Source organism: Prionailurus viverrinus, chromosome C1, assembly GCF_022837055.1.
Source record: "Prionailurus viverrinus isolate Anna chromosome C1, UM_Priviv_1.0, whole genome shotgun sequence".
NCBI lineage: Eukaryota > Metazoa > Chordata > Mammalia > Carnivora > Felidae > Prionailurus > Prionailurus viverrinus.
In genome coordinates, this window is record NC_062568.1 from 210,453,191 (window position 1) to 210,468,444 (window position 15,254).

Here is a 15,254-nt window from a genome sequence, read left to right on the forward strand (position 1 = left end):
AGTGGACCAGACTGTTACCCAAATACGGACCCTACGGCTCCGACTGGAGCAGTGTCCTTGAGTTGAATGTGATCCGTAGCTGGTGATCCTTCGTTCATTCGTTCATTCATTCATTCATTCATTCAGCACTACCCTTTCCTGAGCACTCTACACCAGGTTCCGAATTGGGCGGGGACACTGTCAGGCACGTCCCCACCTGGTGCTGGCCTCCATGTCACATGTGATACAGATGGTCTGGGGATGCAGCTTGGGGGCTGACAGGGGCATCTGGGAGCAGGAGGTCACCCAGCTGCTCCTGTCTTTCTCCGGAGTCTGTCCCAGGCTCGGAGCCTCTCCTGGTCAACACATGCTCTGGATTCTGCAATATTTTATTTATTTATTTATTTATTTATTTATTTATTTATTTATTTATTTATTTACATTTTATTTATTTTTGGGAGACAGAGAGAAAGAGAGAGAGAGAGAGAGAGCAGAAGTGGGGGAGGGGCAGAGAGAGAGGGAGACACAGAATCGGAAACAGGCTCCAGGCTCTGAGCCATCAGCACAGAGCCCGACACGGGGCTTGAACCCACGAACCGTGAGATCATGACCTGAGCCGAAGTTGGACCCTTGACCGACTGAGCCACCCAGGCACCCCTGGATCCTGCAATATTTTGAATAACCGCAAAGTCACTTGGGGAATCTCTACCTGCAAACTGGGCCAAAGCCCAGTTTGAAGGAGCTGAGTACGTCCTTTGTCCCTCTATTCTTTTATTCTTAACGGCTTCTGCTTTTCCGGACTCATAAACAAGAAGTTGGTTGTGGGTACTTCCTGCATTCCAGACATACTTCCAGTTCAGACCCTGCCTTTCCCGCCTCCCTACCATCCTCCCCGCCCCCCAGACCCTGAAGTTGATGCCACCGCCTGGTGGCTCACCGCTGGCAGCCCTGGTTTCGAGACCTTCCACACCCACACCCGCTAATTTTACTGCCACCCGCACCTGTCACCATGGTCTTGCTCTCTCTCCGTATCCCGCCTCGGTTGGGAATGCCGCCTCAAATCTCAGGGTTGCAGGTCCTGGATCGAGAGGCAGCGCGGCGTGGCCCCTGGCACCCCGTGACCAGGGGCTGGTCCCCACTCTACCCCAAGCGAGTTCTGTGTCTTTCGAAAACTGGCGGGCATGATGTGCCTACCTCACAGGGCTGCTGTCCAGGGAGCGTCGGTGTTCATTCATTCATTCCTGCGCTCAGTATTTACGGAGGGCTTACCAGGGAGCAAAACAGAGTTGGCTCCCTCCAGGGCCGGCCCAGCCCGTGGGACTGCGGCGTGCGGAGCGGGGGCTGCTTGCTGCCGCCATCGTTGTCTCTTCTCTGCTCTATTCCCACCTCCCGTGCCAGACTTCGGTGTCTCCTCCTCCGTTTCCTCCCAAAAAATCCTCCTCGTCCCTGGCTCCTCAGGAGGACCCCGGCGGTGGCGCCATCTGAGAAAAGGACAGCCACACATAATACACGTTCTGTTACAGACGTCTGAAATCTCCTAGTTAAAATGCCCCAGGTGCCCCCCGCCCCAGTTTCTGCCAGGACCTTGCCTCTTCACCGTTCTTGGGTCCAACTCTTCCTAGACTCCGGGATCGGCATTTTCTGAGTGTAAATTTTTGCCGGTGCCCTGGTGTTTCATGGCGTATACAGCCTCTCTCAATAATACTTCACACTGAATGAGCTTTTGTTGGCTGCTCAAAGAAGGTTTACTTATTGTAGTTAGAGTAAGTCTATGGAAAAATGCCTTCTGGATTCAAAACCAGGGAGCAGGGCCCCTTGTCCAGCTGTTGGAACAGCTCTATTTTTTTTTTTTTAATGTTTATTTGTTTTTGAAACAGAGCATGAGTTGGGAAGGGACAGAGAGAGAGCTCCCTCTCTGGAATCAGAACCCGGAGCAGGCTCCACGCTGTGAGCCATCAGCACAGAGCCCGAGGTGGGGCTCGAACCCACAGACCGCGAGATCATGACCTGAGCCGAAGTCGGACACCCAGCCGACTGAGCCCCCCCAGGCGCCCCGGAACAGCTCAATTCTTTGTGAGGCAAACCGACCCAGGAGAACTCGGTCTGTGGGCTTCCCCTCTGCAAAACTGAACGCACATGCACACACACACACACTCCCAGACACTCCTGCCCACACATGTGTAAACTCCCGCACACGCGTGCACATACACGCTCCTCCCCCATGTGCATATGTTCCCACATGTACACGCACGTGCACGCGTGCACACCCCAAAGCCACACCGTGTCAGGAGGCGCTCCGTGGGTCTCAGACCTGCTTCGGTGCCCTCTGTGGTTCGCACATGTGAGGGGATGCTGTCACTTGGACTCCACCCTTGTCCCCTGAGCAAAGTGTGTGATTCTCACTCCGTTTCCTGACATTCTAGGACATTTCACTTCTCTTTCCTTTTCTGTGTCTCTTTCAGACCTCAGATCTCTAAAAAGTCTCCAATTAGGTAGGTGTTGAGTTTCACAGACCTTCACTAGTCCTGCGTCTCGTAGTGGTAGCTGCTTTGCCGGGCAGCACGGGGCTCGTCCAGCGTGAAGATGTCGTCGCCTCTTGTTCCTGCGGTAGCCGAACCCGGGACTCAGAGGGCCATCTGCCCTCCCAGGGTCCCCACCAGGCAGGGGTGATGGGGCAGTCAGTCCCAGGCCGTCTGAACCACCGTGATGCAGGCCCACACTCACACTGCAGTTCGGTTCACGCAGAGGCTGAGTGATTCCCCCCCCGCCCCCTCCAGGACGCAGTCCATGCTGAGAAGCACGGTGGCTTCCCCGGGTCCCGTGTTGTGTTTTCCCTCCTTGGAGTGCTGGGCTGGGGACGCCTGGGCTTGCGCCACCTTCGCCGAGGCCCCTGGGATGGGTAGGAAAGCCCCAGAGCCTCGGGGTGGGCTTAGGGGAGGCGCCTGTGTCTGTTTCCGATACTAACTCCACCCAGCGAAGGCTCCTTGCAAAGCAAAGTATGACCCCTTGTCTCAGACCTTCGAGCCGAGCTGCTCGAAGGCCTGAGGCTCCCTGGCCTTGCCGGAGCCCCCAGCCCCAGTCGCCTGGAGATAAAACCTGGTGCTGGCAGTTCTTTCCTCTCAAAAGAGCCGTTTCCCCAGCGTTCTGTCTGCAGTCTTTGGCGTCAGACCAGTGTGTGTCTGAGCGTCTGTTGTTCATTTGAAAAATGAGGCTACCAATCCCTTCCTGCTTGGACTAACCAGATCGATGCACCGGTTATCTCTGAAGGCACCTTTAAAATGGCAGGCCGCAGCTCAGTCTCCACTCCTCATGGTCGTTCATCATTACCATCATGTAGCAGTACCCTCTTTTAAAAAGTCCTGGTAATAAAAGCATTGTTTTTCATCTGGAACACTAATGTATTTTTTTAAACTTTGTGTTCCGGAAATGCTCAAATATGTACAGACGTGGAGAGAAGAGTATACGGGACCCCAGGTTTTCCTCTCCCAGGCAGAGGGCCCCTCTCTGTCTCCCACGTTCCTTTTAAGTAGCGTCGTCTGGGGCGCCTGGGTGGCGCAGTCGGTTAAGCGTCCGACTTCAGCCAGGTCACGATCTCGCGGTCCGGGAGTTCGAGCCCCGCGTCGGGCTCTGGGCTGATGGCTCAGAGCCTGGAGCCTGTTTCCGATACCGTGTCTCCCTCTCTCTCTGCCCCTCCCCCGTTCATGCTCTGCCTCTCTCTGTCCCAAAAATAAATAAACGTTGAAAAAAAAAAAATTAAAAAAAAAAAAAGTAGCGTCGTCTGTGTTGGCGCAAGGCCTCTGGTCCAGTACGGAAGGGACTTCTATTCTTTTTAGTTATATCACATTTTGTTTTTCCCACACAGTAAAGAGAGTTTTAATTAGTCACCAATGTTTAAAAATTGGTAGATTCTTCATAAATGTGTGGGTTTGAGTCTTGCCTAGAAACATCAGGAGGCTGGTAGCATGGGCCCCTCGTTCCTGGGGGTGGGAGGCAGTAGGCGGGTCTGGGCAGCGGCCTCCTCCCCTCCCCACATCGCCTGCCTGACCCCACTGGCATCCGAGTCTGTAAGCCTTACCCTAAACATGCTTCCCCTGTGAGCCTGGCTTTCGTGAGTGGGATAGAGTCTGTTTTCTGCCTCTCTCCGGGTTTTTAGAAGGCGTTCTGTATCCTAGGGTGAATATACATAGCCTTCTAGGATTTCTGATAGATACCACGCTGCTGCTTTTGTAGGTCAAAAATGGTTGACTCTTGGCAATCTCCTGTAGCTCAACCTAAGACAAGACACGGTTTAAATGTTTAAATGGGGGCGCCTGGGCGGCTCAGCGGGTTAAGCATCTGACTCTTAATTTCGGCTCAGGTCGTGATCTCAGGGTCGTGGGATCGAGCCCCCCATCGAACTCTGCACTGACGGCATGGAGTCAGCTTGGGATTCTTTCTCTCCCTCTCTCTCTGCCCCTTCCCTGCTCTCTCTCTCTCTCTCTCTCTCTCTCTCTCTCAAAATAAAAAAAAAATCAATGTTTAAGTATGAAATAAGTATGATGTATCGTACGGGGGGTGGGGCAAGAGTTGGGGATGGGGAGACTAGCGGCTGTGCAGTCATGATCCCGTCAAGTTAAAGCATGGCAGTGAGCAAATGTCTGCAGCCTGAGGTTTTGAAGACAGCTTGACCTTCTGTGAGCCTGCTTTTCTTGTTTATTTTATGTAACAGCTTTATTGAGAATTCACATGCCATACAACTCCGCAGTTACAAGTCGTTGATTTTTAGTGTGTTCCCAGCTACACAACCAAACCACAGTCAATTCTAGAACATTTTCATCCCCCCAAAGAGGAGCTCCATACCCATTAACAGTCCCTCCCCGCCTCCCCCCGATCCACCAGCTCTAGGCAAACGTTAATCCGTTTTCTGCCTCTCTGGATTTGCCCATTCTGGACCTTTCTTGTAAAGGGAATCCTACAACATCTGGTCTTTTGGGACGGCTCCTTTCACTCGGCATCACGTTTTCAAAGCTCCTCTGTGATGTAGTGCGGGTCCGTGCTCGGGTTATTTTTCCTGCTGGATAATATTGCATCCTATGGATGTGCCACATTGTCTTCATCCGGTCATCAGCTGATGCACATCTGAGCTGTTGCGGGTAACGCTGTCACGGAATCCGCGTACAAGCTTTTGTGAGAACGCGAGCCTCGAGTTCTCTTGGGTGCATACCTGGGCGTGGAATTGCTGTGTCGTATGGTGACTCTTGTCAGCCTTTTGAGAAACTCCTGGCCGTTTCCAAAGCAGCTACGCTCTTTCCATCCCCATCAGCGATACGCGAGGGTCCTGATTTCTCCACGTTCTCACTTGGCATCTGACTTTGGGTGCGGCCCTCCTGGTGGATTTGGTAACAAAACCTTCCCGAAGGAATGTGATCTCTGTAGAGGGTAGAGAAAGGATCGTCGTTTTGTCAGCAGCCTAGGCCATCAGCTGCGGTGATTTTCAAGAGCTCCCAAGGAAGCCAGGTTTACACCATGAGCTCAACATGCCCCAATCGTGCACCCCCGGCCCGGCCCAGCACCGGCTGTGGGCCCTGCCCGTGGGTAGCGGGAGGGCTTTGTCTCTTATGACTTGTTCCCGGGGTGGGAAGTAGCCTCCCCCCGTCTCATCTGCCATGTGGCCATTCTCCATGCAGGTGTCACCATGAAGCTCATGGACGAGGTGGCTGGGATCGTGGCCGCACGTCACTGCAAGACCAACATAGTCACCGCTTCTGTGGACGCCATTAACTTTCACGACAAGATCAGAAAAGGTAACGGGACTCTGCTGACGGAAGGCAGGTGGCCTTTGGCTGTCGGGCTCCCTCTGCCGGTTCGCTTTTGGTTCGTGCCCCGTGTCGCCAGCGCCCTGGTGTCCGCCCATTTGCCATGAGAGACAGGAAGCCAGAGTTTTGTGCTTTGTTCCCGTAGTTGCATCCGTGAGGCTAGGATTTGCTCGTTTGACTTTTCAATCTGATAGACTTATTTATAACTCGTGTTGGGGGCCCTAATCCTACTCAAGCGCACCGTGAACCCATCTTCCGAAAATGCTCTGCGAATGGAGCCCTCTGATCATCTTATGTGCACAGTCCTGGTGACGGTTGCCAGCAGAGTTTACGCCACTGTGCACGTTTCCTCTGGCGTTGGAATAACCCTTGATGTAAGTAGTGGCGGGATCTGCGCCGAGAAGCCCAGGGACCGCAGTGCTGGGCCAGTCCTCCTGTACCACCCGGGACAGCGCTGGGGTTCGTCCTGTCCCCAGGCCCAGCGACTCGGCCGCCACCCAGACGGCGCCTGCTGTCTCCCTGTGCGTTTGCCACCACAGGAGACGGGGCTGGCTCATCTCGCTTGTCCCGCGTTGCTGCTGCAGGTGTGGAGCAGCCGTCCCCTCCCGAGACACGGTGATTTCAGTGTGTGTTGTCTTCCGAGGTGAGGCTCCGTGCCCCAGAAATGTAGCCCTTGGCTGCAGGGCTGCGAGAGCCTGGCATTGATGCTGGGTCAGCCCTGCTGTGACTGCAGCCTCGCGGGGAGAGCTGTCGGGTCAGACCGGTCCTGGGTGGGGGTGGGGGGGTGACGACAGGCACGCCGCCGAGCGAGCGAAGCAGTCTTGTCATGCACCCCCCCCCCGCCCCCCACCCCAGGCCTCACTGACCCTGGAGGGCCCCGGGCCAGCACGGCCACGCTCTGTCCCGCAGAACACGGCAAGCGAGTGAACGTCCTGGAATGGGGGGGGGGGGGGGGGGCAGGGGCGGCGTGTGCCCGCCCTACATGCCGGGAGCACGTTAAGCATAGCCCCCACAGTCCCCGTCCGGGGCCCCCGGCTGGTGTCCCAGCCCTGGCCTGGAGCCCGTGCCGCCCCTGGGGAGCGGAGAGGTCACTCTGCTTTCTCGGGTCATGTCTCATTTGGCGCGTCAAGGACTGTGGGCCAAGCCAGCAGTGATGGAGTCTGGTCTGTTTCTGTGCCAATGTCCTCCAGGGGCTGTTAGACGCTGTCACACCTTATCTGTTGTTTTCCGGAGGAACATCCCCGTGTGAAGCTGTGGGCTCCTCTGTGGGAGAGCCCGCAGCGACGTTCCCAGGCAAGGTCTCCGTCCTGACAGCTCAGGGCCACACCCGCTTCAGGGACGGAATGGGCGCGTGTTGTCTTCAGTTCCACGGGGCCAAGGTCGCTGCAGGTGCGGCCACTGTCACGGGCTCCCGTCCTCCCACGTTCTTTGCTCCTTTCTGGGGACATGCAGCGTGAGGCTGGGGGGGCCCTGCTGGCTGTAGGCAATCCAGGGGTGCCAGGAGCTCGCTGAGGGGGACCGGAGACTGACATTCCTGCTCGTTCTGCGTTGATTTTCTGATGCAAACCTGCTGAGATTCCCGTGAAGTCCAAACGTGTGGGGCTCTAGCTCAGCCTCCGAGCTCCTGCTGTCCGTGATCCAACATCTCCTCCGCCCTACCAGGAGGGGGCCGGGAGAGCCAGGCCAGCCGGCAGCGTGGGACCCAGCCCTCTGCACCACGGCCAGGGCCGGGGCGGAGTTCAGTGCTCTGCACAGCGCTGTGTGTGTCCCAGGGCTGCACCACAAGGGACCACAGACCTGGGGCTTCAAACAGCAGACGTTCACTCTCTCACAGTCTGGAGGCCCCAAGTCCCCAGTCCTCGTGTGGGCAGGGCCCCTCCAGAGGGGCTAAGAGAGGACCCTTCCAGCCTCTGGTGGCTTGTGGCTCGTGGCCACATCATTGTACCCTCTGCCTCCACCATCACGTGGCCTCTCTCTTCTGCCTGTTCTCTTCTGATGACTCTTGTCTCAGGATGTGAGGCTCACCCAGAGAATCCAGGAGGATTTCATCCTGAGATCCTTGACTCTGGGGCATCTGCAAAGACCCTTATTCCCAGCAAGGTCACATTGTGAGGTTCTGAATGGACTTACCTTCTGGGGTGCCACTGTTCAGCCCGTTACAATGCTGTCTCTCCTAACAGCTTGGTTCCGGGTAGATGCTAGCTCACTTCCCCTTTCACAAAATGGTGAGGTGGGTAAAATCTGTGCCCCACGCTACCCCTTTCCCCACATGAACGTGAGTCCTGCCCTTGCGAGAGACGGCGGTAATGTCAGCACACAGCCCGGGGACCTGACACCTGAGGGCAGCCCCCCGGAACAGAATCGAGGCCCCACGCTTCTCCGGCATGGGGGCACCGAGGAGGGACCAGCGACGTTCCCATGCGTGGCAGGAGGTGGGGTCAGGCCCAAGACCCAGACGTGTGGAAATGACAAAACGGCAACACTCTAGTGCAGAACATGGAACTGCCCTCCTTCTTGGGCATTGAACTAACTCGTTCCTGAGTCGAGTTCAGCATAAGGACTATTTTTTTTCAAGTTTATTTTATTTTGAGAGAGAGAGAGAGAGTAAGCAGGGAGGGGCAGAGAGAGAGGGGGAGAGGGAATCCCAAGCAGTCTCTGCGATGTCAGCGCAGAGCCTGACGCGGGGCTCGATCTCGTGTACCGTGAGATCAGGACCTGAGCCAAAACTAAGAGTCGGACACTTAACGGGGCTCGGCCACCCAGGTGCCCCCAAGGACCATTTTTTAAGTACTGATATTTCACAGAAAAGGCGCATGTAGGCGACGGAGCCGGTGGACATCCCAGGGCTGTGGTCACGGTGTGGCCGCTGTCCACAGCCAGCGCCCAGCCCCCGGGGCCGTGCCACCTCCCATCTCTGCGATGCACAGCCCTGGAGGATGCAGCTGTAAGAGGCCGCCCCCCCCCCCCGGGAGGGGCATCCCCCACCCTCTGAAGGTTGATCTGACGCAGTGGAGAAAAGCCCAGAAATGTTGACACGTTGCCAGCCAGGCACGCGGCCTGTTTGTGAGCTCCCTGCAGCTGCTGTAATGTCTCTCCACAGAACCAGTGGCTTAGAAGGTTCGCACCCTCTCTTACGGTTCTGGAGGTCAGGTGTCTAAAAGCGGTCCCCGGGGACTTATTTTTATAGGGTCGCTTGCTCCATTGCTGATTTTTTTTAAGTTGAGACGTTAGAATGCCAAGGCAGCTGTGAAGGGAAGTAAAAGAGGAACATCGTTACCTTTGATGCCATGGTCTGGGAAGCCGTGGGCAGGAAAGCCTGAAGCTGGAGCTGTGTTGTGCAGAAGCCACGTCCTCAGACTCTTGGGTGGGAAGTGAGGGATCGCCTAGAAGACGCTTTGGGATGCAAAGCGGTTATGTAAGAAATGCCAAAGTTACTTCGCCATGTCCGTGCTTTTCTGAGAAAGCTACACTGTCGCTGCTCTTTTTGGAGCTTGAGCGCTGAGCTGTTCTTGTCGTTTGAAGTGCTTGGCAGCCCCGCAGCTGTGGTAAGAGCAACTTTGTATTATTCTGTTTTCTTTTCCTCTGTTTTCTTTTCCGAATCCCCACAGGCCCCGCTGCGGCGGCCGCAGTGGCTCTGGGAGGTGGGGCCGGGCACCTGCCGGCCCCCCTGGGCCGCGCCACTCTGGGCGGCTGAGCCCTGCTCCGGGAACAGAGGAGCTGGGGTCGCAAGGGTGATTTACGCCTCGCTTGGTGGGGCGTATGCTGTGCCTGCCCCACGGCCCGGGAGCTATACTTATCCCCAGTTTTCCGATCGGGAAACCGCCCATGCGGCAGGGCTGCTCCCTTCCAGAGCCGGGAGGGCAGGCGTCCGGGCGCAGGCATCACCTCGGCGGTGCTGAGCTTCCCCCCTGGACAGTCACGTGCAGCGCCGTTCACCGTTGACGCTCCCTCGGCCGCCCGAGTGGCAGCCGGCCCACACAGCTGTGCGTGGATCTCCTGGCTTTCTCCAGCCTCTCGAAAACGTGGCTGAGCGTCCTCGCTGTCAGGGGAGTCCGGCCCCTGGCACTGGCCTTGGCCTTGGCCTTGGCCCGGAGCCCTTTTCCCACTGAACTGAGACAAGGGCAGCACCTTAGCCTCCTGCCTCCGGCTGCCAGTCGGGCTTTGCCTGGGGGGCTTTGCCGGCGGGGGGGGGGGGGGGGGGGAAGCGCCCACCTGTGCGTCCCCCGCAACAATTGCTGGCCACACATGGCTCTTTGCCTCCTAATTAAAGGTAAGCAAAATGGAAAATGGTCGCACCTGCCACATTTCCAGTGCTCAGTAGCCACGTGTGGCCGGCAGCCACCGCATCAGACGGCACAGAGCAAGGACATCCCACTATCGCCGAAAGTTCTGGGCAGTGCTGGTCTCTGGACCTTCTGGACTCCGTCCCCGGTGTCTGACGTTCCAGGAGGAATTTCCCTCAACCCTACAGTCATATAGACAGTCAGCCCAAAGCCGGGTGCCCCAGAGCCCCCTTGAGCAGGGCCCCACGACCCCGCGGCTCACTACAGATCTGAGTGCAGAGCCTCCCTGCAAGGCCGCCTGTGGTCCCAGGGTGCTCTCTGCATGCCATCTGCAGGGACACCCGCTCAGACCTCAGGGGCCTGGTTGGGGTTCCCCAGGCAGGGCCCGCCTCTTGGTGGTACTCAGGGGGCTCCGCTTTATTCTGGGAATTCACAAGAGGAATTTCACAGAAGCTCCAGCTTCAGTTAGATATCTATCCAATGGTTGCACCGCCACACGGACGGCCGAAACGTACAAACTACAAGACAGTCGACAGTCGTGACAGTCCTGTCCCTTCGTTTTGGATACTTTTTTTTTTTTTTAATTTTTTTTTAACGTTTATTTATTTTTGAGATAGAGAGAGAGACAGAGCATGAATGGGGGAGGGTCAGAGAGAGGGAGACACAGAATCCGAAACAGGCTCCAGGCTCTGAGCTGTCAGCACAGAGCCCGACGCGGGGCTCGAACTCACGGACCGCGAGACCATGACCTGAGCCGAAGTCGGCCGCCCAACCGACTGAGCCACCCAGGCGCCCCATCGTTTTGGATACTTTTTAGCAAACTAACCGCAGGTATTGACTTCCCGGGCCCTGGATGCAACAGCAAACTGACTTCCCTTCAGAAGCCCACTGGGTCTGGGGCTGTGTGGCTGCCGGGACCCTGGCCCCATTGTCTTCGGGATTCGTTTGTTTTTACTTGGAACTTCGTTCACGTTTCTAGGCTCTTTGTATTGTCGTAGAATCCTGCTTCAAACATGGAAATGTCACGTTAAGTGCTAGAAATGTACGATAAGACCCTTTCAAAATAATATGCTCTGAGCTTTATAAGTGTCACCCTTCTGATTTTATAGTCACTAACGATGCAGTGTCAGTAGCGGCCCCAAGAAACTGGATTTTACATTCAAGTCACCAAGCGTAGCATCTGCGTGGATAGCTGTATTAATTTTCCGTGGCTGCCGTGACTGCTTCTAGAAATGTGATGGCTGGGACAGCAAACCTGCTGTGTCCCAATTCTGGAGGTCCAAGTCCAACCCGGGTCTCTGGGATAACACCACGGAACCGGCAGGGGGCAGGCCCGTTCCTTCCGGAGGCTCTGGGAGAGAATCCGTTTCTCGCCTGTTCACCTTCCAGAGGCCTCCTGCCTTCCGTGGCCTGTGGCCCCTCCACCATCTCCACAGTCACCAGGGTAGCATTTCTCTGACCCTCCGCTCCTGCCCCCTCGTCTGCTTAGGACGACCCTTGTGAGGACATCGGGCCCCCCCGGATAGTCCAGGCTGGTCGCCACATCTCAGCATCGTTAACCTAACCACATCTGTAAAGCCCCTTTGCCACGGACGGTCACATAGTTCACAGGCTCAGGGGATTAAGACATCTTCCGGGGCCACTGCTGCACCTGCAGTCCAAGTCGGCTCATTCCAGTTGACACAGGCCATTTCTGAGCTCTGCCTATGAGCTCTGTAGACAGGACTCTCACAGAGAACACAGGGGAACGACAAGGGGGTCAGCTCTTGGGGGTTTCGGGGCAGCATGAGAGGACGTGTCCCTCAGTCTGTCCCAAGCCCCCCAGCTGCTGCTACCAGGTGCCTCTGAGGTTTGGGAGATTAGCAATGAGGTGACAGAGGCGACGAGCTTCCAGGCAAATCTCAGCCTCTTACAGAGAGTTGGTGCTGGAACTCGGGTCCGGAGGGGACTTTGTGTACCGATGTCCCGGGACCCGGTGAGCGCCGCTGAGTCCCGGCCTCTCGGCCCAAGCTTGCGTGCTGGGGATGCTGAGCTGTGGCCCAGGCCTTCCTCTGCAGGGTCCACTCTTGCTGTGGTCACATCTCAGTGTCAGGTCTGGCAGAGCTGCTGACGTCCTGGAACCAGGAGAGAAAGGGCAGGGTTCTAAGGCTCGGTTACCCTGGGCTCCCCACAGGCTGAAAACGTAAAATCTCTCTTGCTGATGCAGTAACCCCTTGTATGTATTTAGACAGTGTTAGAAGTGGCATCTTGGCCAGTGTAAATGCACCTGCTACAGAAAAAGAAAACGCTATATTTGTTTTAACCTTGACTTCTTATCGCCACGTTGGTACAAATCTCCACCCGAGACACTAACGGCGTTGTGTGGGCTCACTCTGTGCTTGGTTTGGGGTGGCTTTTCCTGGAGGACTGTTAGGGAAGGACACTCAGACCTTACCGGAAATTTCTGTCCCGGGCTTGCATCCCCATGACATACTTAACGTGGGGAGGTGACCTCCCCGTGGCCGCATTTGCAGCCCACCATTTCCTCAACTTCCCCGAGAGACGATACTCCTGTGCCTGTTTGCAGATGAGGCCACAGCACAGTGTGGCTCCCGGCTTGCTGCCTGCCCCCGGGGACCTCCCCAGCCACTGCAGCCTGCGGGGATGGCCGGCCACCCAGGGCTCGCACCGGGCCTCAGAGAGCCTGCCTTTCATGGAGATGCTTTTGGGGAACGTCTGGCCGTTCCCACTTCAGGAGCTCAGAGGACTACTCAGTGCGCCCTCCTGGCCTCCGTCCCCCAGGCCAGGAGAGCGGCCCTGACACCAGGAGCCTGTCCTAGGTGGGCTTGTGACACCCAGCACCAGCAGCAGGTGCCGTTTTCCCCCTTGACCTGGTCATGCCTGGTCTTTTTTATTTTTTTGAGAGAGAGAGCACCCACGCGTGCACGTGCATACACATACACGCACAGATGAGAGGGAGAGGGACAGAGGGAGAGACAGAATCTCAAGCAGGCTCTGCACTGCCAGTGTAGAGCCTGACACGGGTCTCGAACTCACAAACCATAAGATCATGACCTGAGCTGAGATCCAGAGCCAGACACTTAACTGACTGAGCCACGCAGGTGCCCCATGCCTGGTCTTTTAAATAAACAAGGCACTCTCTGGGTGGATTTGGACATGTGACCTAGTGGAAAAGTCCCCAGGCAATGTGTCAGTGCTTTGGACGCTCGGCCTCCGCTGCCCCCTACGGAGAGCCTTTGAGCATGTGACTGCTGCGCCCGGTAGGCCCCCCTCTCTGCAGTTTCCCAGGCAAGTTGAGGTGGACGGGAGCACAGGCTGGGGTCCTTCCCGGTCTCGGGTGGTCCTGCCCCTGTACTGGGGGAGAGATGGAATGAGCCAGACCTTGTGGGAAAGAGCCTCGCCGCCCCATCTCCGTGAGGTCTCTGGGCATCCTGGCCTCCACTCGGGCAGCATGCCTCTGGCTTCGTGTCCAAGCCCCATGCTCGCCAGTAAACCACGTCGACATGGTGGCTCTCCAGCCTTGCCCGGCCTCCACGTGGTGAAGGGGCCTCTAGGATCCAGTGAGAAACCACCCTGCATGAGCCTCGAGGAATCGGCAGGAAGGGGGAGCCAGCCCAGGCTGAGCCTTGTGCTGGGTCTCCCAGTACCCTGCACATGATGGCTGCTGTCACCACTCTCTGGGCTGTGAGCACCCTCCCCGGGTGACCTCTGGCCACATGAGACAGGAGTGGTGGTCCCTGGAGGTGAGCGGGTCCCCTTAAGTCACACAGCCCCTGGCTGGGTGTGGTAGACCCACAGACATGTCTGGGGTGCCTCCTTCGTGCTAGGTGCACTCCGGCATAGGGCGTGACCCTCCTCCAAACATGTGCACCTACGGGGTCGTTCAGTACACGTCCTTCTGGGGCGCCTGGGTGGCTCAGTCGGTTGGGCGTCAGGCTTTGGCTCAGGTCACGATCTCACTGTCCGTAGGTTCGAGCCCCGCGTCGGGCTCTGTGCTGACAGCTCAGAGCCTGGAGCCTGCTTCCGATTCTGTGTCTTCTTCTCTCTCTGCCCCTCCCCGGCTTGAGCTCTGTCTCTGTCTCTCTCAAAAATAAATAAACATTTAAAAAAATTTTTTTTCTCATAAAAAATAAATTAAAAAAAAAAAAAAGGCCTTCTGGGGTGCCCAGGTGGCTCGGTCAGTTAAGCATAGGACTCTTGATTTCGGCTCAGGTCGTGATCTCACGGTCCGTGGGATCGAGGCCCAAGCCAGGCTCTGTGCTGACAACTCGGAGCCTGCTTGGGATCCTCTCTCTTCCTCTCCCTCTGCCCCTCCCCCCGCTCACATGCACATGTGTGCACATGTTCTCTCTCTCAAAAGAAGTAAATAAACTTAAAAAAAAAAAACCCATGGCCTTCAACTTGGGGACGATAGGACACTTCAGGGGTCTCCTGAACCCCTGAAATCTTAAGCAAAATCAGTCTGTTCTGTTTCTCTCTGGAGAACACATGGCAAGCACAGATTCTCAGAGGGTGGAGGGGACATATGATAGAAGGGACCCCAGGAGAGGCATCTATACCTCCCCCCCCCGACCTGCCCTGCATGTGCACTGGGTGCTGAGGCTCCCATAACTCAGGCAGGGCCTGGCGAGCCTATGGGTGGCCTGTCCCTGTTGGTCACATAGGCAGCTCCGTCCAGGGCAGGAGGACTTGCCCGCTGACGCTTGACCCTGACGTGCTGCTCCCTGGTCTCAGCCCAGCACAGGTGTATGCTGAGTGCTCTGTTCACGACTCTACCCTTGTAGCTCACATAGTGCCACTTGTCACTGACCATGTGGCCTTCCTTCCCTCCCGGAAATGGCTGTACACGGCATGAAGCACTCCCTGTAAGTATGAAACTGAATGTGGCATGGAACATTCTGGTACTTTATAACATGGAATAACTGCTCCTGCTTCTGGTCTGCCCACACACTCACCTCTAACAGTCACCACGCTGTCTTGACTTGTCCGTCTTCCTGGGTCTTTAAACATGTCTTGTGGGGCCTGTCTCCTTGGAGCTAGGATGTCGGGGCTCCCCCGGGGTTGTTCAAAGGTCCCCACAACCAGCACTTCCAGGGAGCAGGACTCAGCATTACATGCCAGACCTGGGCAGGGATTTCCTTGAACCCAGCCCGGAATGAGGCCATGCTGGGGCGTGGGGGTCGGCGAGCCCTTGTGG

At 56.6% G+C, this 15,254-nt stretch overlaps 1 protein-coding gene across 2 annotated transcripts in view; it reads left to right on the forward strand.

The window, feature by feature from the left end:
* ACOT7 (acyl-CoA thioesterase 7) overlaps window positions 1–15,254 on the forward strand; it is a 100,147-nt gene that overhangs the window by 66,909 nt on the left and 17,984 nt on the right. For both annotated transcript variants that reach the window (XM_047872829.1, XM_047872828.1), the window contains exon 7: window positions 5,646–5,762. In XM_047872829.1, coding sequence (XP_047728785.1) covers window positions 5,646–5,762 — 117 coding nt within the window. The remainder of the gene's footprint in view (window positions 1–5,645; window positions 5,763–15,254) is intronic.